Here is a 27,983-nt window from a genome sequence, read left to right on the forward strand (position 1 = left end):
TTCCTTTGAACCATCTCATGGACTTGCGCCGTAGGCCACCTTCCATTCCGGTTCCTTAGCCAATTGTCTCTCAGTCCTTAGAAACGTTGCCTCAACAGCCTTCTTATTATTTGGTAAAGAGGCTGGATCCTCTGTCCACGGGTACTTAGTGTGCCAGTGAGGCCCTTCACAGTGGTGATCTCCAGCTACATAAGTCAGCCCACTTTTCACCAGCTCCAGTTCCCGCTCCTCTGAGAGAGTCATCTCCTTCCCCCCAGGCTGGCACTTTCCACAACGGCAGCCTCCACACCGAGGCTCACAGGCAGCACCGATGCTGTCCCATCTCCACCATTCCAGGAAGTCCTGACAGACAGCTGAAGTGGAAGCCTGGATGGCTTGGGGGATATAAGCTTGGGTTTTGCAGGTGAGCTCTTTGTACCTTGTTGCTGCTGCCCGCATAGAGCGTGCGAAATGCGTCCTGGACGCATGGGCTGTGACAGTAACTTTTTCTAGTAGGTCCGGGTGCGAACCTGCTACAGTCTTGCCCAGAGGACCATCCCACAAGACAAGGTCCCCAACGGAACGTACTTTCTGAGGTACAAGTCGGCCTTCCTTGTGACTGATAAGGAGCTTGATTTGTGAGGGTCTAACCAAGTCTTGGAGGTGGACGTCAGGAAAAAACTTCTGCAGCTTCTTAGGCGACACGTGACGATGGACCTCCGCAATCCTATCAAGCCCATAGCACACAAGTTGATGGGATCTTAAGGTGCCTTTTGGTGTACCAACCCGGATCTTCAAGAGGTATCTCTTCGTTTTCACCGTGACTTGCATCCCTCCGACTCCATGAACAATCAACGTCACGTCCTCACTACTCAGGTTCAACTCATCTGCAGCATCATGAGTGATGTAATTAGTGTCCGATGCCATATCTATCAAGGTCCCGATCTTCTGCTCGGCATTCGCAGTGACGTCAAGGATCATCATTATAACCGGGAACTCTTGAAGACCACTCTCTGCCAACAAACCACACTCGGTTGCTGCCGAGTTGAGTGTCCTTGATACTGAATTGCAGAAGACATTTCGGCATTGTTGGGCTAACTCTGGGGACAGCTTAGTCAGGAAATCTTCCTGGGCGTCGGTACCCTTTCTGCTTCCTCCTTCTGGACTAGGCTTTGGCCTCCTCTGGGATGGGCCCTTGTTTCCAGACCTGGAGCACAGGTAGTAGTGATGACCTGGACCTTGTTTGTCTTTACAGCCTTCACTGCTGCACAGGTAAGTGGTCTTACACTCCTCCTCATCCGTATGGACCTCAAGACACCTTCCACAGGCCCCAATCCTACTCGCCGCATCTTTCCTTTCCATAGGGTTTAGGGCTTTAAACTTCTTGCAGTAGTACAACTTCCTTCTATGGCCGCTCTCTCCACAGACGATGCAGCCCATTTGAGGACCCATGGACTTAGTGGCCCTCGTCCGGCCATGTTTTGGTGGAATCTTTAATTCCCTCCTGTTGGGCTCATCATCCCTTAATTGCTCCAGTTGCTCATAAATCTCTTCTTGGCTTCTCAAAAATGTGAGGAGCTTGTCAAACCTATCTATAGGTCCAGCCTCGTCCTTTTTCTCTGCTGCGTAAACCAACCACTCCTTTTTCAAGACCTCTGGCAGCTTACTCTCCAGAATCCAGCTTGGATTCTGGTCTGATCGCTGATCGATTGCTCCTGTCTGCCTCGCTGCCTGCTGTGTGTTTGTTTGCTTCGAGGCTGTAAGCTCCGCCTGAGCCTCGTATTTATTTATGTTTTGAGCCATCATTTACTATCTAGTTGTTTATACTACTAAATACAGCTTACCCAACATCTCAGATTAACCTTACATCTCTAGCTTCCGTTATTGTTAACACAGCACGCTAGTAACTCGCTAACGTTAGCCTGCTAACGCGCCACCGGTGCGCTCATTTATATATTTATTTTCTCTCGCGCGCCCGCGCCTTTTGAGTTCATAAAGTCCAGGTAAGTAAGAAATCAGTCAACAAACACGGTGAGTAATGTCTTCTTGTCCTGTTATTGTCACCTGTGTCACATGTCATATGTTTAGTATAGCCTTCTCCGATGGCAATATAGGATTTATATGTGATAAATGCAAGGAGACAGTCAGGCTGACGGAGAAGATTTCAGAACTAGAGACACGCATCCAAACTTTAATTGAGGATGGTAAGAATGCTAGATCTTTAGATAGTGTTTTGGATGCGCCTAGCATAGTGAACTCTTTACATGATTCAGTTCCGGCTGAAGTAGAGCCCGTGCAGCAGGGCAGATGGGTTACTGTGAGAGATCACCGCTCTAGTCGCGGATCAAAGAACCACTCTTCCGTTCCGATTCCCATAACAAATCGATTTGCCCCACTCAGTGAAACACCCACTGAGAATTCTGTTGATTGTGCCCTGGTAATTGGTGATTCGATCACACGGAACGTGAAAATAGAGACACCAGCCACCATAGTCACATGTTTGCCGGGAGCCAGAGCGCCTGACATCAAAGCAAATTTAAAAGTGCTGGCTAATGCTAATCGTAAATTCTCTAAGATCATTATTCATGTCGGCACTAATGATGTTCGACTCCGCCAGTCGAAGATCACCAAAATGAATATTAAAGAGGTGTGTGAACTCGCAAGTACGATGTCAGGCACTGTAATTTGCTCTGGCCCCCTTCCTGTACGCAGGAGTGATGAGATAGTTAGCCGATTGGCCTCACTGAATGGTTGGCTGTCGAAGTGGTGTCCGCAGAATAATATAAAATTCATAGACAATTGGAAAAGTTTTTGGGGCAAGCCTGATCTGTTGAAAAGAGATGGTATCCATCCCTCCTGGGCTGGTGCTGCTCTTCTCTCTAGTAATTTGGCTCATAGTCTTAGAGCTAAAACATGACAATCTGGGGCTCAGGTCAGGAAGCAGACAGACTGGCTAAACCGACCGTCTGCTAGCGGCCTCACGTCACCAAGGTCAGATAAATCCCATCACATAGAGCCTCTTTCACCTAGATATCATCATATAGAGACTGTGTCTGTTCCCCGAATTTGGAAATCCAAAAAACGTCAGGTTAAAAATTTAATTGATGTTCAACAAATAAAAAACAGATATAATACAGATGAGCAAATGATAAAGCTTGGGTTGCTGAATATTCGATCCCTTACTTCAAAATCTCTTATAGTTAATGATATGATTTCAGATTATAATCTTGATATGCTGTGTTTGACAGAAACCTGGCTAAAACCAAACGATTACATTATTTTAAATGAGTCAACCCCACAAGATTACAGTTATAAAAATGAACCTCGTCTGAAAGGCAAAGGGGGAGGTGTTGCTGTAATTTATAGTAATATTTTCAAAACCACTAAGAAATGTAGCTTTAAATATACTTCTTTTGAAGTATTGGTGCTTAATGTAAATATATATAGTGTAAACGATAAATCACATTTGAGAATTCTGCTGGCTACTGTGTACAGGCCACCAGGGCACCATAAAGATTTTATCAAAGAATTTGCGGACTTTCTATCAGATTTAGTATTGGCTGCAGATAAAGTACTAATTGTTGGTGATTTTAATATACATGTAGATAATGAAAAAGATGCTTTGGGATTGGCATTTAAAGACATTGTAAACTCAATTGGAGTTAGACAACACGTGTCAGGACCTACTCATTGTCGTAATCATACTCTAGATCTAATATTATCACATGGAATAGATGTTGATGCTGTTGAAATTCTGCAGCAGAGTGATGACATCTCAGATCATTATCTAGTCTCATGTAAATTACATTTAGCCAAGGCTGCAAAGCCGACTCCGTGTTATAAATACGTTAGACCTATAACTTCTGCCACTAAAGATTGCTTTATCAATAATCTTCCTAATCAGTTTCATTATCTCAGCATCCCAGATAGCTTAGAAGAACTCGATATTGCAACAGAAACGTTTAACTCTCTCTTTTCCAGCACTTTAGACGCAGTTGCTCCGTTGCGCTTAAAGAAGATTAAAGAAAATAGTCCAACGCCGTGGTACAGCGAGCACACTCAGGCCCTAAAGAGAGCAGCCAGAAAAATGGAGCGCAATTGGAAGAAAACTAAACTAGAGGTATTTCGGATTTCGTGGAAAGAGAGCTCAATTGCTTACAGAGAGGCTTTAAAAGCTGCTAGATCTGCTTATTTTTCAAACCTATTAGAAGAAAATAAACATAATCCTAGGTATTTATTTGAAACAGTGGCTAAACTAACGAAAAAGAAAGCTTCAAGCTCAGAAGTGTCAAAGCAACACGGCAGTGATGACTTTATGAACTTCTTCACTTATAAGATTGATAATATCAGGGACAAAATTATAACTATGCAACCGTCTACCACAGTATCGCATCAGGAAGTGCATTCTGCCCTACAAAGGCAAAAGACCTTAACTCACCAGAGTGTGAAACTGAGAAAAATGACTTTAAAGTTTTTTTGTTGTCCAGCCAATTGTATGATAGGTAGGACAATGAAAATTTGCCAAGTAGTTGTCATAATGAATATATTTATCTACATTAAATTTTTTTTAGCTCAAACTTGACCTTTGACCCTTATTCGGAAGTTACTGTATTCTGCCTTTGCATTATCTGCAAAACAATAATGGGTCATACAAAGGCAAAATACCTTAACTTCTAATTTATTGACCATTTTGGCTTTTATCACTCTATACAAACATTTCTATGATAACAACGATAGCCTTAAAATAACATTTAGTAAGTTCTGTCTAGTAAGGGTTAACATTACATCAATAGTTACAAAATATTACAAAATAAAAAAATAATGAGAAAGACCTTAACTCAGAGTGTGGAACTGAGAAAAATGACTTTAAAGATTTTCAGTTGTCCCTCCAAATTAATTATAGGTAGGACACTGTAAATCTGGCAATTAGATGTTTTAGTAATGAAAATTATCTACATAAAAAAATCTTGAGCTCAAACTTGACTTTTGACCACTATTTTAAAGTTACTGTACACTCTGCCTTTGCATTGTCAGCAAAAAGTGAGAAGTCATGCCAAGGCAAAAGGCAGTAACTTCCACATTATCAATATTTGGTTGCTGATCACCATTAACAAAATCATTATAGTAACACCTGTATAAAATCTAGTGATCATGGCATTTATTTTGTATGATTTACACTTATAGACATCTACTTATTGCTACCCTGTGCTTTGGTTGCATTCTGGTGGCATTATTAATACATGAGACATGGCAAAATACCTCCATAGCGGTAAGATCTTCAATTGGTACCGAGTGGCATAAGACTTGATAAACGCGCGTTCAAAATGATCACGATAAAACAGGTCCTCGCGCAAATTCGACCCGGGGACTCGTTTATAGTAGGCTATATTCGTGTTCGAAGGTGTCATGCTCCTCGTACGTTCACGAAAAGTACGAAGTACGAACGCAGTGCTTTCCATCTTGAGACTCGGTGGGGAGCGCGCTCTGGACTACCTAGACGACTAATGCATTTATAGCACAACCTTCTGTGTTCTGCGTCTTTTCAGTAGCGGTGGTTTCAGCTGTCTGCCCTATTATTGTGCAGTGCACTTCGCTCGTCCCGCAGATTTATTCCGGACAGTGTGATTGTAGGTACAACCCGCTTGTAACAGCTTGTCTGCTTCATTATTATCACTCCCTGTGACAAATTAGTCCCGCGTCGGCCCGACTGTGTTCAGGGCGGAGCTGAAGGCGCCGGTGAAGTTTTGGCACTCTGCCAGCTATATGCATGATTGTTTCAACCAGGTCCGGTACCCGATCTGGGTGAGGCGGGGCTTTAGTTCTTTGTTGTATTCATCTGCTACGGCGTGTGTAACATTTTTTCTGTCAACTCTGCATATATCATTCGCGATGGATAGACAATCGCATGTTTGTCGATGGAGCGGGTTCAGACCATACTAAATGTTCTGACCGCATTAGTGCAGGACAAAGCTCTGAGGACATCAGAAGTTACAGGGACTGATGGCAGCTGTACAAAGTACACCGGCTACATCGTAATTTCAATTTTAATGGAGAGCAAAACAAAGGTAGAACACCGTACAATCTGAAAGGTAGCATTATTTGATAGAACGCCAGCACCGTAACTTCATATTGACGCGCAGCTAAACAAAGGCAGAGTACCGTAACTCAAAATGAGCGTTCCAAAACAAAGCCAAAGAGCGGTAACTGGTGTAACGGTGTTCTGCCTTGGTTTCTCACGGGCTTTTGGAAGTTACTGTTAAGACAACACATTATTTTCTCGAAAAAACGACGGAATTGACTCAAGATACTTATCCACATGATAAAGGGGGTCTTGAATGTGCCAAAAATATAAAAAAACTAATTTTCGACCAAACACGAAGTTACGGTCTTTTGCCTTTGCACGGCAGCATTGTAGTCTCCCTGAGGAAAAATTTGATTTATTTGTTGCTATAGGAGAGGAAGAATTCTGCAAACTCGTTAATTCATCTAAATCGACAACTTGTATGTTAGATCCTATACCGACTAAGCTACTGAAAGAGATGTTTCCAGAGGTCATGTATCCTCTTCTTAATATCATTAATACATCTTTGTCTCTAGGATACGTACCAAAAACCTTTAAACTGGCTATGATAAAACCGCTTGTTAAAAAACCACAACTTGATCCTAGAGAATTAGTCAATTACAGGCCGATCTCGAATCTGCCTTTTCTGTCAAAGATATTAGAAAAAGCAGTATCTTCACAACTATGTTCCTTTCTAGAAAGAAATGATCTCTGCGAGGATTTTCAGTCCGGATTTAGACCGTACCATAGCACTGAGACCGCTCTCATTAGAGTCACAAATGATTTGCTCTTATCATCCGATCGTGGTTGTATCTCTCTATTAGTGTTACTCGATCTTAGTGCTGCATTTGACACCATTGACCACAACATTCTTTTAAATAGACTAGAAAACTATGTTGGCATTAGTGGAATTGCATTAGCATGGTTTAAATCATACTTAACTGACCGTTATCAGTTTGTAGCAGTAAATGAAGAGATGTCTTATCGATCACAAGTTCAGTATGGCGTACCACAAGGCTCAGTACTAGGACCGCTGCTGTTCACTCTGTACATGCTACCATTAGGAGATATCATTAGGAAACATGGAGTTAGCTTTCACTGTTATGCCGATGATACTCAGCTGTATATTTCTTCAAAACCCAACGAAACTTACCAATTCACAAAATTAACGGAATGCATAGCTGATATAAAAAATTGGATGACTAGTAATTTCCTACTACTAAATTCTGAAAAGACAGAGATTCTAATTATTGGACAAAAAACTTCCACACGTAATAACCCAGAATACTGTCTAACACTTAATGGCTGCTCTGTCAAGTCTTCGTCGTCGGTTAGGAACCTGGGTGTGCTATTTGATACCAACCTTTCTTTTGAAAGCCACGTGTCTAGTATCTGTAAAACTGCATTTTTCCATCTTAAAAATATATCTAAATTACGCCATATGTTCTCATTGGGAAATGCGTAACAATTAGTTCATGCGTTCATGACCTCAAGGCTAGATTATTGTAATGCTCTACTGGGTGGTTGCCCTGCACGCTTAATAAACAAACTACAGCTAGTTCAAAACGCCGCAGCTCGAGTTCTTACCAGAACCAGGAAATATGACCATATTAGCCCGGTTCTGTCAACACTGCATTGGCTCCCTATTAAACATCGTATAAATTTTAAAATATTGTTGATTACCTACAAAGCACTAAATGGTTTAGCTCCGCAGTACTTGAGCGAGCTCTTAACACATTATAGTCCTTCACGTCTATTGCGATCTCAAAATTCCGGCCAGTTGATAATACCTAGAATATCTAAATCGACTGCTGGCGGTAGATCCTTTTCCTATTTAGCACCAAAACTTTGGAACAGTCTTCCTACCATTGTCCGGGAAGCAGACACACTCTGTCAGTTCAAAGCTAGACTAAAAACACATCTCTTTGACCTAGCATACACATAATACATTATAGACTTCTATAAATTCAATGTTAGGCTGCATAGATTAGGTCAGCCGGAACTGGGAACACTTCCCTTAAATCTTGATGTACTCGCTACATCATAAGAAGAATGGCATCTACGCTAATATTAGTGTCTTTGTTTATCCCGAGGTTTTCCCGCAGCCTGCCGGATCCAGGCCGTGTCCAGATCTGACGAAGGAGATTCGCCTGGACCCGATGACAATGCAGTGCTGAAGTATCCACTATCCTCTCCCTATGGAGGATCCCTTTCCCACTCTACAGATAAAGCGCTGTGAATTCGCGTACCCCGAAGTGATAAAATAAAACAAAATTCTGTATCAAAATTTATAGGCAAGAAAAGTAGTTTGTTTAGGCTGGGTTGTATGAATTACAAACCTGCGCACATATTTTAAAAAGCACATAACTATAGAATTCTGAATGAGCATGTGAACGCCGTCAGCGTTAATCACAGGTTCGCGTTTAAAGTCTGATCCTTTCGACGGAGGTGAATCAATCAAAGTTAACTTTAGCTGGAAGTAACATTATTCAAGAACCGCTATAACGCCAAAACAATCTGTTACCTTAAATTATATGTTTATCTCTGTAAAGCTGCTTTGAAACAATTCATTGTTAAAAGCGCTATATAAATGAAGATGACTTGACTGACTTGACTTGACTCTCCAGTGACTTCGTGACAAGGGGATTTTTTAGAGCTCTTGTATCTCCCAGCTCGCTCAAGTCGTGTAGAGCCTTCTCGACCATCTGTATTAAATCCACAATCTTCCTGGGCTGATGGCTCTTTACTGGAAGTAACGATTGTAACTCATCAATGATCTCCAGAGCTATTTTGGTCTTATTTCCAAAGCGGTTTTCTAGAATCTGGAAGATCTCATCTGCTGTCCCATAGTTTGAGAGGCGAAGATCTGCCACCACTTTCTCCTCAAGACTGTCCAGCAGCTGAAACTTCCTAACCTCTTTGGAACCAGTAGGCTCTCCTTGCTTCTGGAGCGCCTCCCAATCCTTTCTCCAGCGGTGGAAGTTCCGCTTGTTTCCATCAAATTTTGGGAGCGCAGTCGGCCTCAATTTGATGCTAGCCACTTGGGGATAGTGGGTGGTGACAGGTTGCCCCTCTTGTTCACTCTTTGCCTGCATTAGGACAGCCCTCCCTGAGATCAATCTAGGCACGCAGATCTCCAGCTCCCTCATTCGACGCTGAAAAACCTTCTGCTCCTCGGGAGGGGCCCACCGGCACCACTGGCAACTAGCTTCCTTCGCAGCTTTAACTCGTCCTTCCAGGTGTCTGAGCATAAAGTCATACACGTCTAGCTTTAAATCAGGCTGGACAGCTGAAAGGCGCTTACATTCCTCTTCAGCCACTTCTAACGCCAGGGAAAGTTGAGGATCGCCAAACCTTCCCCAAAGGGCTTTTTGTATAATACCCTCCACCTCCTCCAGCTTCTGTTCACACTCTTGTGTTGTCCTTTTGATGTCTGCCCTTTGCTCATCCGCTGCAGTGGACTCTTCCTCTCCATTCCACGCCTCAACGTAGGCAGCTTCCAACTCCTCGTTTACTTCAATTACCTTGTCCGATTCCAGTGTAAACTTACTTAAGGCCTCCCTGAGTTCTTCCGCCGACATACTCTTACATGATCTGACAATCGTGTTAGCCAGTCGAGAAAACAGTCTTTTAGCGGTTGTTCTCTCGGTTTTCAATTGCTGCAGAGTCCTTGATTCCGCCATGATTCTGTTGGGGCCTGGAGCGTTTGGAGCCTGGAGCGTTTGGAGCGTTAAGGCCTGGAACGTTTGGAGCGTTGGGGCCTGGAGCGTTTGGAGCGTTGGGGCCTGGAGCGTTTGGAGCGTTGGGGCCTGGAGCGTTTGGAACGTTGGGGCCTGGAGCGTTTGGAGCGTTGGGGCCTGGAGCGTTTGGAGCGTTTGGGTCTGGAGTGTTGGAGCGTTGGGGCCTGGAGCGTTTGGGTCTGGAGCGTTGGGGACGGAACCTCAAGGCGGTTTTTCACTGTCAAGTGTTTTGAGCTGCACAGGTCCCACACTTGAAAGGGGCTTCTCACTTCTGAATTGAACACTGGATTCCACTCTTAAGAATGAGATGTAATTTTGCCTTTTCTCAATTTATTGTAGAATTTCAGTAGGTGAAAAACCTTTAAAACCACACAACAAACCAGTGTAAATATTTACAACAAAGCTCAAGTAAACAGCAATGCACATAAATTTAATCACTAAAATTTCACACTGTACACACACTGTTTATACTGGTTTTAATCTGGTAAGCATTAGCACCATACCATTTCTTTTTACTATTTTACACTACAGCAAATACGCTTAAAAAGATAGCTTTTATCACCAGATTTGCATTTTCAGTAAAGGAGAATTTAACTACGTTTACCATAATAAATATTTTAACAAATGAATTACACATTTTAATACAGTGAATTTTAGACAGAATTAATTTAAACAGATTGACTATCTGAATTTCTTAACATACCTTTTTAAAATTACCGTTACCACTACTGCACGTTTAGACTCAGACTTAATCAGATAACAATTATAAACAACCCGGTAACCCAAGTCCATCACATGCACATTTACATGAAGCCACCCCACGCAGGTGTTAGTGCATAGATTGCGCAACACATAGACGAATTTCCTCTTACCGGCAGTCTCTTCAGATGCAAAGCAATCCCGTGCAGTTTAAAATCAAAGTTTGTTATCCAACGTTTCCACTGCGCCAACGCTGCTCACAGTACACAATGAAATGAGCAGCGCGAGCACTATTTCAAACCCAAGGCGCGTGCCACGCTGATTGAAACCAGCTTCACCTGGCGTTCATTCCCGTGTGACGAGAGGCGTGACAGCAGACAATTTGCCGCAACAATAACTTACTCCTTCACTCGCCTCATCGGAGTGAAGACTCTCCCGCTCTCCTTCAAAATCTCTTCCAGAGATTATAAAAATAAATAAATTAGAAATTAGAAAACAAACAAAGACAAAACCAGTACAGTAAAAACAGTCGGACGGACAGTGGCACAGTGCTCATTCAGTAAATGCATAGCTAAACAGATGTGTTTTGAGTCTGGATTTGAAAGTGACTACTGTAGGAGCACATCTGATCTCCTCTGGAAGCTGGTTCCAACTGCGGCTGGCATAATAGCTAAAAGCAGACTCTCCATGCTTAGAGCGAACCCTTGGTATTTCTAGCTGATGTGATCCTAATGATCTGAGTGATCTGTTAGGTTTATATTCAGTGAGCATATCTGCAATATATTGAGGTCCTAGCCCATTGAATGATTTATATACCAGTAATAATACTTTAAAATCAATCCTAAATGTAACTGGGAGCCAGTGTAAAGACCTGAGGACTGGTGTGATATGTTCATATTTTCTGGTTCTGCTCAGGATCCTGGCAGCAGCGTTCTGTATGAGCTGCAACTGTCTTATGGTCTTTTTAGGAAGGCCAGTGAGGAGTCCATTACAATAATCCACCCTGCTGGTGATAAAAGCATGCACAAGTTTCTCTAAGTCTTGATTGGAAACAAAGCATCTAATTCTTGCAATATTTTTCAGATGATAGTATGCTGATTTAGTTATTGCTTTGACATGACTACTGAAACTAAGGTCTGACTCTAGAGACACACCAAGATTCCTGACTTGATTTTTAGTTGTTAGACCCCTAGCGTCAAGGTATGCATTCACCTTGAGAACTTCCTCTTTGTTTCCAAACGCAATGACTTCAGTTTTGTCTTTGTTTAACTGAAGAAAGTTTTGGCACATCCAACCGTTGACTTCATCAATGCATTGGCACAGGGAGTCAATGGGGCTGTAGTCGTTAGGCGATAGGGCTCAGTAGAGCTGTGTGTCGTCTGCATAGCTGTGGTAAGCAATTTTGTTCTTTCTCATTATTTGGCTCATTGGGAGCATATACAGGTTGAATAGGAGTGGTGCAAGAATTGAGCCTTGAGGGACTCCGCAAGTCATGGATGTCCACTCAGACTTCTGGTCTCCTATACTCACATAATAACCTCTCCCTTCTAAGTATGACCTGAACCATTTTAGGACTATCCCAGAAAGCCCCACCCAGTTTTCCAGCCTGTCAAGAAGTATGTCGTGATCGACAGTGTCAAATGCAGCACTGAGGTCGAGTAGTACCAGCACTGATAATTTGCCTGTATCAGTATTTAAGCGAATATCGTTTATTATCTTTATGAGCGCTGTCTCTGTGCTGTGATGCGATCGGAAACCAGATTGAAAATTGTCGAAGTATCCATTCGAGATTAGGAATTTGTTCAGCTGATTGAAGACAACTTTTTCAATGATCTTGCCTATGAAAGGAAGATTTGAGATCGGTCTATAGATATCTATTCACACCGAGGACAACTGAGGGACTCACACACAACTAAAGGGTGAAAGATAAGTGAAGTTAAAGAGAGCTGAACTTAGCTGGACGATGACATCACTGTTTTCTCCAGAGCGGCTTTATAGATAAATGAACTAAATTAATAACTAATGATTTTTACAATGGAAATTAAATTAACCATCACTGAACTGGAGTAAGAGTAGAATTATGTCATTCTTAGAATTTTAACTGTATCTTCAATGAAAATAATGAAAGTTTTCTGAACTATTATTCTTGTTCCACCTGTATGAGATGACCATGCACTGCATGAGCGATGACACTGACACGAATATTTTCACATTGTTGCTTTACTGTTCAGTTCATCTTGTATACAGTAACACTCAGTGTTTACTGTGCATGCGCAACACAACAGAGGATCAATACGGGTGTCGGAAGAACAAAACATGCAACACTTACAATGCAGTGCAACCTGTTCCCCTTATCAAACTTCAATACTAATTTTAGATTCAATTACTGTATTAAATGTAATTCCATCTTTTGCTTATTTACAAGTTATGGAAGTGAACTTTGCTCACTTGGACACCTTCAGGCAATGCTTTTTCTTATGTTTCAGTTGAGTAGATGAATGGCTGAAACTCTTCTCACATGAAGAGCACTTGTACAGTTTCTCTCCAGTATGAACTCTCTGGTGTGATTTTAAGTTGCTGGATGAAGTGCAGGTCTTTCCACAGTCAAAGCACATATAAGGTCTCACACCAGTATGAATACGCTCATGCGCTTTTAAAGATCCAAGATGTGAAAAACTCTTTCCACAAACATAACAAAAGTGAGTTTTCGCAGCAGAATGAACATTAAGGTGTGCTCTTAAGCCGGATTCAAAAACAAATGTTTTATCACACTGATCACAGCTGAATGATCTCAATCCAGAGTGAAGGTGCAGATGATATTTGAGAGAGCCTTTCTGAGTGAAACTCTTTCCACACTGAGAGCATGTGAATGGTTTCTCTCCAGTGTGAATCATCATGTGTGTCTTAAGGTGTCCTTTTTGACTGAAAATCTTTCCACACTGAGAGCATGTGAATGATTTCTCTCCAGTGTGAATTTTCATGTGTTGGTTAAGGTTTGTTTTAACTATGAAACTCTTTCCACACTGAGTGCATGTATAAGGCCTTTCTCCAGTGTGAATCTTCATGTGTTTGTTCAGGGTTGATTTAGATACGAAACTCTTTCCACACTCAGAACAGGTTAAAGATCCTTTGACTCCAGATTTTCCAGCTTGTTTCTGTGTGAAATTCTCTTCAGTCTTTGAAACGACTGCATTTCCATCTTCATTTGTGAAATAATGTGTTTTTTGAAACTGATGCTGTTTGTCTTCATTCACTTCCCTCATATCTAAAATAAACAAATGAAATTCCCATAATTCAATAAAAGGATACGTAAGAAACAAAAATAAGCATTATTCAAAATCTCAATTTAGCACAAATCCAGTTTACTCCTGAGTCTACTAGTATCTAGATTTAGATGTTATTATTATAAGTCAATTTTCATCGTAATGTTCCTCATCAGTCATTAAAGAGAATGAAGGAAAACACCAACCTATTTGTTCCTCTGTATCTTCATCTTTTATTCTGCAGGGTTCTTCCTTAATCTCCATCTTTACAATAGTATGTCCGTAGTTTCTCCTGGAGTAATTTCTCCTGCTTGCTTCTTCTTCTCCTGTGGGAAGATGGGAATATTCCCCAGCAATTAAACTCTCATGAACGGCTGTGGGAGCTTCACTGACTGAAGGAGTGAATTGTGGTCGTTGTTGCTCATTTAGCAGATGATCATCACACTTACACTCACTCGAGATTATCCAGGTGAAAATCGTCGTTTAGAAACAATTCAATGATTACTGAATTTACACTTTGGCCTTCATATCAAGCTCAGTGTAAATTCAGTATTCATGGAATTTGGCTGTTAAGTGGTGATGCACAATTATTGTCATTCATTGCATCTTGCATTGAGTGTAGAATGTATGTCACAAAGAAACAAACTTGTGCGAATTGAGTGACTTAAGTAATTAACAAATTTCCTTGAGTAGCCATGTAATCAATATAAGGTAAACATACATTTTAAGTCTTGGCAGAGGAAAGAAAAGCGTCCTTTGAAATACAGCGTGGATGCTGATGCAGAAGAGAGATGCTGTTGGCGTTTTGTATTGAGAGTGTTTTCCTATGATTCCCCAGACAGCAACATGGTGGTGGCCCAGATCCGGTCCACATCTGGGCTGTGTGGACTCCATGTGTACCACATCTGGGCCGGATCTGGGCTGACACTATGTTGGGATTTCTCTCTCTAAACCCCAATGTTGTCTTTAATAAAGAAATCAAGTTATCATAACTTAACATTACTTAAAATAGCAAGTTTTGGCATCAAAAATTAAACAGGTCTGTTTAATGCTCATTTGGCAGCAAAAAACTTAAGAATGAAGAAAATAAAGAATTATTATTTTCTGTGAAATTTACATCAGATGAAGGTAAGTGTGAATTCATAAAATCATTGTAAATAACATGTTTACCATAACACAATGAAAGGGATAGTTCACTTTGAAATAATTTTTTGATATGTTTTAGCTTACCTCAAGGGCATCCAAGATGTAGGTGTCTTTGTTTCCGCAGAAGTTTCAATTTTGATATTTTTAGGTCAAACCGTTCTTGTCTGTCAGTCATATAGGTGGTGACCATAGACCTGCATTATATGACTGACAGACAAGAACGGTTTGACCTAAAAATATCAAAATTGAAACTTCTGCGGACACAAAAGCACATACATCTTGGATGCCCTTGAGGTAAGCTAAAACATATCAAAAATTTATTTCAAAGTGAACTATCCCTTTAACAGCAAAGTTTTTTAGTGCCATATTTTTTTTCTGAAACGTATTTTCTAGCCCACTGCCTTCAGTTACTGCGTGCGCTGGCAACGTCCTGTGTTTTCAGAGATTTATATCAGACGAAGGTAAGTGCAAATTCATAAATCCTTTTTAAATAGAGTACCAAGACATAAGATTAAGTGTTGTTGATTAAGTGTTAAATTGAGTGCGATTATGTTGTAGAAATCGCTGTGCCTGCTTGAAGGCATTTCGATTCCTCTGAGGAGGCTTGTGGATGATAACAGACTTGGCCTTTTCTAGATCTTGAACTGAGCAGGGCATGTCACATATATGCCAGCCCCTGCAAGTACTCTTGTTACTATCCTGCTTGAAGGAGTGGGTTATGTGCACAAGTCTTGCTATTGCATGAGTCAGTGATCGCCAGCTTGAGAATCTTTCAAACCGTTCAGGGTTTAATTCCTTTCTTGAAGTATGTGTAGCACAAGAAGTGACTTGGGGACGTACTTCAGTGTCTACATCTGGGTCTATGATACTGAAGAGACCCATGTGAGTTTCAGACGGTCTTGTTTTTGTCAAGAATGTTGGACCAGTCAACCACAGGGAAGCTACAGGGAAGGTTAGCTGCCGAAACTGATCTTGTGGCATGGTCGGCAGGGTTTTGATCGGTAGGTACGTATTTCCACTGCCCAGGGCGTGTAGATTTCCGTATTTTTTGCACTCTGTTGTTGACATACACATAGAATTTCCTGGATTCATTACAAATGTAGCCTAAGACGACCTTACTGTCAGAATAGAATGTTATAGCATCCAGCTTGGTGTCCATCTCATCTTCAATGGTTTCAGCTATTTCCACAGCTAGAACAGCTGCACACAGCTCAAGTCTGGGGACAGAGATATCAGGTCAGGGAGCTAGTTTAGCCTTACCAAACATGAAGCCAACTTCTACATTACCGCTCATATTGGTAACCCTGATGTAAGCAACAGCTGCAATAGCACTTGTGGAAGCATCACAGAAGACACACATCTCTTTGCATGGTGTTTGACAGAAAGAGATAGTAGCATATGTGTGGGAAATTTTGACATACTCAAGCTCTTTTAATGAATCTCTCCAAACCTTCCATTCCTTATATTTCTCATCAGGCACATGTGCATCCCAGTCACAAGACCCTGTGGTAAGGGCTCAGTATTCCCTGAAGGACGACAGGTGCAGCAAACCCAAGTGGGTCAAACAAACTGTTAATCGTTGACAGAACACGTCTGGTGTAAGGTCTCACCTGGTCTGCAACCTGGAAAATGAACATATCCTCAGACAAATCCCAGCTCACCCCCAAACTTCTGTGAACTGGTGGGAGGCCAGTGCTCAGATAGATTCTTTAACTCCTTTGCAAGGTCCTCTGGAGGAAATGCTTTCATGACTTCCACTTTGTTGGAGGCAATCTTGTGAAGATGTAGATTAGACAGAGCCAGCATTTCCTGGGTGGCCTTGAGCAGCTTGATGGCTTTCTCTTCTGTGGGGAGCGAAGTAAGGCCATCATCCACATAAAAGTTCCTTTCCACAAAGTGCCTTGCCCCTCTGGTCCATAGTCTTTTTCACCGGAGAAGGCAGCTCTCCTGTACCCATATATGGCAACTGCTGGTGACGGGCCATTACCAAAAACATGTACTCGCATCTGGTACTCTAGTACCTTGTTGTTTAAGTCGTTGTTGTCATACCAAAAGAAGGGTGGAAAGTTCTGATGCTCTTTTGTGACCACGAAGGAATGGAACATTTGCTGAATCTGCTGAATCTGCTGAATCTGCTCTGTTGTTTGGGATGAGGTTGCATTCAATCAGTGATGGAAGATATATGCATATAGGCTATATGCATGTCTTTTCATCAAAGGACTCCACTATAAATCCTTCAGTTCTACGCCCTTCAGCCTCCGTGACACCTGCACACGTCCTAAGTGTGTAAGGTGCTGCATTGTCTGCAACATTAAACATCTTGAAGAAGGCCTATCTCACCAGAGATCGATTACTCTGATCATCTATGATTGCATAAACCCTTTGTTTGTTCTGAGGCTCACCTTTCAGGTACACATTTACCAGGCAGATCTTTGAGCAGGACTTTCCACTGTTGTGATCTCCTCACACTTCTGTGCAGGTGGATGTAGCGATTGGGGAGGGAGGCAACTCTTCTTGCTCCCCGCCATAGCTTGTAGAGGGGCTGTTATCTTCCTTTTTTGATCAGGGGGCTGGGCCATAGTGAAAAGCAGCTATATGATTGTCGCTATTGCATTCAGAGCACTGGATTAACGCCTTACAGTCCTTTGCCTGGTGTGTAGTTGAGGAGCAGCATCTAAAGCATATGGAATTCTCTCGAAGGTAAGCTTTCCGTTCCTGCAAGGCCTCTTCCCTAAATCCTCTACACTTTCTGAGGGGATGTGGCTTTTTATGTATTGGATATTGTCTGTTGAAGTTGTCACTTGTCTTGTTAGATTCATCCTTCTGTGTGGAATTGTCTATTTCTGTTTTGTGAACTGTAACAGGACCTCTGATTGTCTTTGATAAGAATCTCTCACCTTTAGATGGTGTGACAGCGTGCAGACTCATGTTAAACCTATGATCATTTCTCATGCGGGGGAAACGAGTTCCCTGCAACATCCATTTCTCTAGTAGGCTATATGGGAGTTATTCTAAAATGGAGCTGAGGCCATGTGCAGTATCCAGGAAGGTCAAGCCAGGCAGATAACCTTCTGCTTTGGCTGCCTGTAGCTCAAGAAGTAGGTCTCCTAACTCTCTGAGACGTTGAGGGTCCTTGGTAGACAGCTTTGGGAAATGTTCAAGTTTGTTAAAGAGCGCTGCCTCCATGGCTTCGGCAGAGCCATAACATTCCTCTAGCTGTTTCCAGACCATGCTGAGACCAATGTCTGGATAATTGATGTGAACCGACCTAATGCGTCTTGCGTGCTCAGTAGATTCAGGGCCAAGCAACTTTATGAGCAGGTCGAGTTCTTCACTAGGCTTAAGATCGAGTCCTTCAATAGCATTGCAAAAGCTAGACTTCCATGCCCAATAGTTCTCAGGCTTATCATTGAACCTTGAGAGCCCACCTGTCAGAAGATCACGGCGAGTCAGGAACTTTGCGAGTTCAAATACGTTTGAGTGAGCAGAATGGGACTCATTGTGATGTGAGGGTGAGTGGCTTGTCAATTTAATGTTGTTTCTTAGAGTGGATGCATCATGCAATGCGGAATTAAACTGTGGTACGTTCCCGCCTGCATGTTTGACTGTTTCAGCATGAGTATGCATGGTGTGGCAGCTGAGGGGTGTCTCAGTGTGAGTGAGAACACGAGTAGGACGCTGTCTCTCTGGCAAGTCCTGAAAAGGACTATTCTGATTGAAGGAATTGGGCTGTGGCTGATCAACACAGAATGGAGCTGGCGGCTTGTGATCAGTATTAGGAACAGAGGTTTCTGCAAGCATTGGTATCTGAATCTCTTTATTATATCTATGCTGATCTTCTGCATATTTCTTAGTCCTTTGCAATGAATCATGTGAAGAATGAGGCCCTTTGTTTTCAGATTGCTGTTCTATTTTCCCGGTGTCTGCAGCTGCCTCAAACACTAATGCCTCAGCTGCAGCAGCTTCTGCTTCACTTTCACGATGGAGAGCATTCAGTGTAGCCTCTAAACGAGTCTCCTCTACTATAAGTTGATCTTGTTTCACTCTCACTTCTAACTCCTTTTGTACATATGTGGCTCTAGTCAGTGCTGCTTCTGCCTTTGCACAAGCCTCCAAAGGAGATACGCTTGCTGCAGACTTGCTTGAATGTCTTGATGATCATGAAGACACTGATCTGGTTTTCAGATTATGTTTCTCTTTCGATGACATTCTGAGGTGAAAGCAGAGCTTGAAATCCCACTCACTGATTCAGCAATCACCGTTAATTGTCTTTTTTCTATTTTGCCCTCGTAAAAGAGTTCCCCTTCTTCAACTAGACAGACAGATGACTCCTTCCACAAGAAAGTTGAACTGAAGCATGGATTTATTAACACCACCACAAGGGAAAATAATTTTCTAAAGACTGTACATTAATAATTGAAACTTAAGTTCGCTTAAAGCTGCAGTCGGCAAGTCTGGCAGATTGAGTGGATTTAGGAAAATTTTGAATGTTTACAACTCTCATGCCCCTCCCCCACTATCAACGGATACCCTCCCACCGAGTTCATACTCGTCAGTGCGTGTGCACCAGATTTTCAGTGAACGCCAGGGCTCTCAAGTGTCACGCATTGAGCGTGACAGTCACTCATTTCGGTCTTTTGTCACGCTCTCCCGCCACACATTTTATTTCTCACGCTGAAAAACTATTTGTAATATATTTAATATGCCGCAGCGCCCAAAACTCTGGCCGGGCCGCTCTCACTGTGGAACCGGCATGAATCAAGCGCGTTTCCTCTGGTGTTGTTCGTCGAGCTACACAATAGCCAATCAGAAAATAGCACTATTGTATCTGGGTAAGATTTAACGCAACAACCAATGACAAAAATGTATCCAACCCCCCGTCGGCTGGGTGCCACTCTTACCTGTCTTCAAAACTTGAGAGCCCTGGAACGCGCCCGTCTCATCAGCATCCATCAACACCATGGAGTATTTGGAGGTATGCTGTCCTGGCTAATCTACCAATAGATTGCAATTGCTAACGTCATTTATACTCTAAATGAGCTTACTTGATTTTCCGCCATCACTCTTCGTTACTGCGTGAACTTCCGCGAACTTCAGGCGTGTGCATGTGATTGTAACTTGCGCGAGGGGTGGCGTGTGCCCGATCTGTGATTGACAGTCAGATCTCACACCCCGCTGCGCTGATTAGACATGATGAACCGGGAGCTGTGGATTTTTGCAAAACAAATAACACGCTCCAGGTGGAGTTAGAAGCTCGGGTTTTTTTCTAAAACCACTTTATTTATGTTGTTCTGTCAGATTATAGTGTCGATTTCACTGAATATGATCAAAAAAATTTTGCCGACGGCAGCTTTAAGGTATAACTAAACATAATATACACAATAATAATCTAGATGCATGTAACATCGTACTGAAAAGTCTCTCTTAATATCAATTTTATCCTAAAATTACTGGCACTAATTCCAAACAAAAGATGAAAAACAAGCTTCTAAACGCATTAATACTTACAGACAAAGCTTCTATAAATGATCGCAAAGATGATGAAGAGATTAAGCTGCTTTAACCGCGTGACTATCAGCATCAACTGAGTAAACAAGATGGCTTCTTCTTCTATTTTTAAATGGCGGTTGACAACTATTTTAGTATAACAGGCGATACACTATCTATAAAATTAAATTCTTTTTAAAAGCCCTGTATTCTTAAAAAAAAAAACTATTCAAAGATAATTTCATTGGCCTCTACTTGAGCAATAAGCCTCTGCCTATCTTGATGATATTTCTGACAATGAATCAATACATGCTCTACTGTTTCTGGCCTACGCCTGAGACAATACTCAAACAAGATGGCTGCAATTAAGGTCAGAGGTTACTCTCTCTGACAACATCAAAAACATACATGGACGAGCACCATCTAGTGGCTCTAAAAATAAACTACACTAAGAACAGTACAAGCAGTGCTTCGCCTTCTGAGAATATAGTTCCCAGTATGTATACGGTTAATAGATGCCTGTGTCTCATATGACCTTGTTATTTGTACACACTGTGACTGTACAAATCACAACATATAAATAGGAAAATGTTGGCGTTATTTTGTCACTTATTGGGAGCAGTATGCTAGCTGGAGCCATTTACTTCCAGTCTTTGTGCTAAGCTAGGCTAGCGGTGGGTGCCTCAGACAGAGTTACGGCACGGAGATGAAAAGGGTATGTATGGACTTATCTAACTCTGGGGGATACGGTGAATAAGCTAAAGTTCCAAAAAGTGTGTGTTCCTTTAAGAGCAGGCGAAAACAATTTCAATAGCTTAATTCTATCATAGCTTACATTGACAAAACTTTTAAACAAAAATTTTTTTAGAGGAAAAAAACAAAACAAATTACAACTCACTATTTTGCCAGTGTATTTTTTAAAATTTCTTTATAGCCCTGAATTTTCACTTAACTAACTTAAGTTTAGGAGTAAGAGTAGAATTATGTAATTCTTAGAATTTTGACAGACTAAAGACTAAAATGTTACTCTGAGCGGCTTTATACATTCGGCCCCTGATATAGATTTCTCCCAATAAATTTAGTCTGATAAACACAGCGAATTAATTCAATTAAACTGTTTCATGAATCATGATTCGACTAGTACACAAAATCTGTTCAAAAAAAAGTTAATTGTCATTACTTTTTTGGACAAAATTGTTTGTCAAAATATAACACATGTAACCATATAGCTAATGTAAGAGCCTAAATGACCTTATTTCATAAATAGATAGCAGCTGTAAAACAAGTATCCATTTCATCTTCTCTCAGTGATGTGTTTTTCAGAGTCCATATTATGAGAGGAATCGCCTCTTTAAATATACATAGAAAAACAATTGGAGCCATTTTTCCATAAATAATTAGTGTTTACTACTACTGGTTCATTAGCAATGCTGAATACAATGCTAAATGTACAATGCATCACCTCTAAACAGCGAGACTAAAAACAAGTTGTTTGTGATATGAATGATATTTGATAGACTATTGTTGCCATTGTTTCACAAATGCCTCACATGTACAATGAAAATATTGAAACCAAAAAGAACCAAAACACATCCCTTCATAAATCATTGTGGTTTATGGCGACACTCTAGTTTTCTGAACTATTAGATGACCATGCACTGCAAGAGCGATGACACTGACATGAGTATTTTCACATTGTTGCTTTACTGTTCAGGATCAATACAGGTGTCGGAAGAACAAAACATGCAACACTTACAATGCAATTCACATCCATTTAAACCGGTTCCCCTTATCAAACAATCAAACTTCAATACTAATTTTCGATTCAATTACTGTAGTAAAGGTTATTCCATCTTTTGCTTATTAACAAGTTATGGAAGTGAACTTTGCTCACTTAGACACCTTCAGGCAATGATTTTTCTTATGTTTCAGTAGAGCAGACGAATGGCTGAAACTCTTCCCACATGAAGAGCACTTGGATGTCCCCATAATGGCTGTCTTTTCGTTATCACCTCGGCCTGTGGCTTTACAATTTATGCGCATATACTGACTTTTCACCCAAAATCAGCCGGGTCGTAATTAATCTTGCTTACAATGTCTGTCCCCTGGACTCGAACCAGTGACTTCCAATGTCTTTCTCTGGACTTGAACCAGCGATTAATTACTTATCACGAGTACTTCGGCTTCGGTCTGGATAATATCTTGACCGCTTCCGTGGCCTCAATTTCCTCCCCCTTTTCCTCGTACCACAGCTCTGGTTTTAATTTCCAAGTACAGCCATCATAGTTCACCCACGAAAAATGTTCAAATCACCAAAGAAAAATAATTAACTGTCTCTTACCAGAGATTTTCTTTTTTGTTCCCGCCTGAGTTCTTTTCTGAGGTTCTCCCCTGAAGTTCTCTGGGCCTGAGGAAGCGGTTGGCTCTTAATTCTTGCGAGGTTAGACTGGGGCCTATGCGTCAGGGCGTTCTCTCCACCGGGTCCAGAATCCCTTCACGGAGAAGAACTCATCGCACTTCCTGACACCAACTGTAACTGCAAAAATTATTCACTAAACAAACATCAATGCGTAAGAGACAGTCTGAGAATTAAAATGATTTATTTCTAATAAGAAAGGTTCAATTGGCCCACAGAGGTAGACAGTGTACAGTTCTGTGAGGCAAGTGAGACCCGGAGAGGAGGGAGAGAGCGGTTTTTATACAACTATCTCAAGGTCTGTTCTTCTACCCATAGATAGACTAAAGTTCAGTTCTCCATCGTCAGGAAATAATAATAATAACCTGAACTTTAGTGTTTGGTCATGCTCTCTTGCTTGCTCTAAAATTGGCCTGTCCTTTGACCTTTGGGGTCAAAGTCCATCCGTCTCTCCCCGTCCACCCCTCTCACCTGCTCACATCAATCAGTAGCAGCAGCAATTATTGGTTTGAAAGAGAAAGAATAAAATTTCCCATAACAACAGCAAATAAAATATATAATATAATATATAATTATATAATATAAGTACATAATATAGTAATACAAATATTGATAATAGCATATAGTTTATGTATAATACTATAATAATAGCAATGGAATAATAAATATATATTACAGTATATAGACACTAAAAAATAATAAGTTAAATAGTGACTATGTGCCAGAAACAGGTACGAGAGAACAGGCAGATGTCAAAACCAGGTGAGCAGTCCAGATCAGCAAACATATAATGCAAGGATGAGGCAAACGGGAAGACCAGAAACCCCCCCTCTAAGGAGCGGCTTCCAGACGCTCCTAAGAGCTCCGGAGGGAGGTCGACGGGGGATGGGATGGAGGGCCAGGCCCGTGGAGAGGCAGGGGGCCAGGCCCATGGAGTGACCTGGGGCCTGGAGACCAGAGCAGGGCAAGAGACCATGGGTGAGCACACTTGGAAGGGGACCAGGACGGAGCAGACTCGGACGGAGACGAGGGAGGAGCAGACTCAGACGAGGGCAGAGCAGACTCGGAGGGAGACGAGGGCGGAGCAGACTCAGACGAGGGCGGAGCAGACTCGGAGGGAGACGAGGGCGGAGCAGACTCAGATGAGGTCCATGTCAGCGTCACCTCCATGGCCCTCACAGAGTACCTACTGCCCCCCCCAAAAAAATACTTGGGGAAATTCACAGGTTCAGGAAAGCCCTCCCGGAGCTTGAAGGGCGCAGGCAGGGCGCAGGCAGGGCGAGGCGCAGAGGCGGAGCCGGCAGGGCGAGGCGCAGAGGCGGGGCCGGCAGGGCGAGGCGCAGAGGCGGGGCCGGCAGGGCGAGGCGCAGAGGCGGGGCCGGCAGGGCGAGGCGCAGAGGCGGGGCCGGCAGGGCGAGGCATCTGGGAACGCCCTCCGGAGCCTGGCGAGCCAAACGAGTCCTCCTCCTCCTCCTGCGACGGCGCTTCACTGGGCTTGAAACTTGGCTGGATTCACTTGACTTGGAACTTGACTCACTTGACTTGGAACTTGACTCACTTGACTTGGAACTTGACTCACTTGACTTGGAACTTGACTCACTTGACTTGGAACTTGACTCACTTGACTTGGAACTTGACTCACTTGACTTGGAACTTGACTCGGCGGCACTTGACTCATTTGACTCACTTGACTTGGAACTTGACTCACTTGACTCACTTGACTCACTTGACTCACTTGACTCACTTGACTCACTGGAAGACTCAGAAGACGATGCACTTGACTCACTGGAAGACTCAGAAGACGATGCACTTGACTCACTGGAAGACTCAGAAGACGATGCACTTGACTCACTGGAAGACTCAGAAGATTCGGCTGGCACGCGCTCAGACTCAGTAGAAAACTCTTGAGGCAGGAATATAACGGAGCTTACGTGAAGTGTTAGAACGTCGGGATTCACATGTTGCGTGGATACGGCGGACCCTTTACGAAGCGCTGGTTCAAGTGGGCTTTCATGTAGCGCAAACTCGGCGGAGCACGTGTGAAGCGCTGATTCACCGGGAGACACTTGATGCGTGGATTCAATGGGTACCTTGTACAATGGCGAATCGTCGGATCTTTTGTGAAGGAAAAGTTCCAAAAAATCCACAGTAAAAAGCGAACCGCTCATGGAAAAGGCCAGGTCAATATATTGAGTAAGAGTCCAGCTTGAACTCGGAAACGGTATAGCAGAGCCGAGTGGTTCAGACAGTCCTCCCCGAAAGAACATCATCAAACAGAAATCATTCAAGTAGGACTGACGAGCGAGCTTCAAAAAATCTGTCACAAAAACCTTGAGAGGACGTTCTCCTTGACGGAGGCTTACGATCTGCGCTGTGGGATCCATATCGAGGTCCGTGTTCCTCTCAGCCGCTGGATCAGTAGTGGCTCAGTATTCTGTCATGATCTGCTCGGTGGAAACAGACAGGGGTGATCCAAATGCAGGCTTTATTGAGAGGACAATCCAGAAACAGGTACGAGAGAACAGGCAGATGTCAAAACCAGGTGAGCAGTCCAGATCAGCAAACATATAATGCAAGGATGAGGCAAACGGGAAGACCAGAAACAGGCAGGGAGTCCAGGAACCGTGAAACTAGGAAACACTAAGGAACTAGGAAAACGCTTAGGATGCAGTGAGACACATACAATACTGAGCAATGAACCAAGGGAAAACTCAGGCTTAAGACAGGTGCGCTAAACAAGATAATCAAACACAGGTGCATGAAATCAACCAAAATCAGTCCAGGGTGAAACCTAAAGGAAACAAACTTGGAAGGAGTGCCCTCCAGAGGCTCAAGCGGGCACTCCAGCCGCAGATCGTCACACTATGAATAGTACAATAATGTAACAGCATAGCTGTAATAGATTGATAATCGCAAGTGGTATAATATAATAATAAGAACAGCAAATACAATGTAATATCAATTGCAGAATAATATGGACAATATAAAAAAAATATGAAACATTATAATATTGATCATTAAACTGACATTTAACAAAACGATTTGTCATTTTATTGTACAGTATGTAGGCCTACATACAGTGAAGAGAATAAAATAATTTATATATTTTAAAATATTCCTACATATAGGCTATATATAATAATGTCACAACCCTGTCTCTTTTTGTGAGACCAAAGATCGCCCGTTAGATATACACAAGACCAATTATATCTCATATTTAACCACTTAGATTAGAGACATCAGAGCCAGCGGCAAACGTCAGAAGCACTAGCCGAGGTGAGGCTGTTCCAGGCGGGGAACATGAGCGCTGAGCGCCCGGTGATCGCCTGGATCTCACACATTTTTAAATAGGCGCTATCTTTATAAATAAACCACAGATTTGAGCTTTAAACATTGTTAACTGAAAAACTATTAAAACTACATTTCGAGACGCAATAACAGTAGTATTTTTAAATTTCACGGCCTTTCTCCTCTGAACGTTACTATTACTGATTATATCATGACGAAATACAACCAGAAACAAATTTTCAGTCTTGCTTGTGAAGGATATTTCCTCGAGACCTGCTTTCAATTGTGTGGCGATTTGTACAGCCCCAAGCAGCACACGAAACAGACATTTTTCTCAATTCTCGTTATGAGAAGTATGGGAAAGTTGCCCTCCGCAATATGGCGGCGCCGTTGATGTATGCTCCAGCGGCCAATAGGGCGTCAATGTATTTACGTCTATGAGTTAAAGTCCCATTCCAAAAGTGAGCAACTATTAAACTCGCTTAGGAGCATCTTGTGCGGACTCATTGTTTACTTTTGCAAATATCTGTCCGTCCAGCACCCAGCTTTATTACTTTGGATGTGCGTGCTGCACTTTTTGAGATCAATATAAGGTAAACCTACATTCTAAGTCTTGGCAGAGTAGAGAAAAGCGTCCTTTGAAATACAGCGTGGATGCTGATGCGGAAGAGAGATGCTGTTGGCGTTTTGTATTGAGAGTGTTTTCTTATGATTCCCCAGACAGCAACATGGTGGCGGCCCAGATCCGGTCCACATCTGGGCTGTGTGGACTCCATGTGTACCACATCTGGGCCGGATCTGGGCCGACACGATGTTGGGATTTCTCTCTGTAAACCCCAATGTTGTCATTAATAAAGAAATCAAGTTATCATAACTTAACATTACTTAAAATAGCAAGTTTTGGCATCAAAAATTAAAAAGGTCTGTTTAATGCTCATTTGGCAGCAAAAAAATTAAGAATGAAGAAAATAAAGAATTATTATTTTCTGTGAAATTTACATCAGATGAAGGTAAGTGTGAATTCATAAAATCATTGTAAATAACATGTTTACCATAACACAATTAACAGCAAAGTTTTTTAGTACCATATTTTTTTTCTGAAACGTATTTTCTAGCCCACTGCCTTCAGTTACTGCGTGCGCTGGCAACGTCCTGTGTTTTCAGAGATTTATATCAGACGAAGGTAAGTGCAAATTCATAAATCCTTTTTAAATAGAGTACCAAGACATAAGATTAAGTGTTGTTGATTAGGTGTTAAATTGAGTGTGTTTATGTTGTAGAAATCGCTGTGCCTGCTTGAAGGCATTTCAATTCCTCTGAGGAGGCTTGTGGATGATAACAGACTTGGCCTTTTCTAGATCTTGAACTGAACAGGACATATAACATATATGCCAGCCCCTGCAAGTACTCTTGTTACTGTCCTGCTTGAAGGCGTGGGTTATGTGCACAAGTCTTGCTATTGCATGAGTCAGTGATCGCCAGCTTGAGAATCTTTCAAACCGTTCAGGGTTTAATTCCTTTCTTGAAGTATGTGTAGCACAAGAAGTGACTTGGGGACGTACTTCAGTGTCTACATCTGGGTCTATGATACTGAAGAGACCCATGTGAGTTTCAGACTGTGTTGTTTTTGTCAAGAATGTTGGACCAGTCAACCACAGGGAAGCTACAGGGAAGGTTAGCTGCCGAAACTGATCTTGTGGCATGGTCGGCAGGGTTTTGATCGGTAGGTACGTATTTCCACTGCCCAGGGCGTGTAGATTTCCGTATTTTTTGCACTCTGTTGTTGACATACACATAGAATTTCCTGGATTCATTACAAATGTAGCCTAAGACGACCTTACTGTCAGAATAGAATGGTATAGCATCCAGCTTGGTGTCAATCTCATCTTCAATGGTTTCAGCTA

General features: G+C 42.1%; 2 protein-coding genes across 2 annotated transcripts in view; both read right to left on the reverse strand.

Annotated features, from left to right (window-relative positions):
* LOC130073047 (gastrula zinc finger protein XlCGF57.1-like) overlaps positions 1-27,983 on the reverse strand; it is a 754,620-nt gene that overhangs the window by 63,069 nt on the left and 663,568 nt on the right. The window contains exon 2 of the mRNA XM_056238449.1: positions 13,949-14,068. Within this exon, the coding sequence (XP_056094424.1) occupies positions 13,949-14,006 (58 nt within the window). The 5' untranslated portion in view covers positions 14,007-14,068. The remainder of the gene's footprint in view (positions 1-13,948; positions 14,069-27,983) is intronic.
* Positions 12,822-13,742, reverse strand: LOC130073118 (gastrula zinc finger protein XlCGF49.1-like). The gene has a single exon (XM_056238549.1). It carries the CDS (start codon positions 13,740-13,742, stop codon positions 12,924-12,926), a length of 819 nt encoding a protein of 272 aa, XP_056094524.1. The 3' UTR covers positions 12,822-12,923.

The sequence above is a fragment of the Rhinichthys klamathensis genome, unplaced genomic scaffold (genome assembly GCF_029890125.1).
Source record: "Rhinichthys klamathensis goyatoka isolate OS25496 unplaced genomic scaffold, OSU_Roscu_1.1 h1tg000523l_1, whole genome shotgun sequence".
NCBI lineage: Eukaryota > Metazoa > Chordata > Actinopteri > Cypriniformes > Leuciscidae > Rhinichthys > Rhinichthys klamathensis.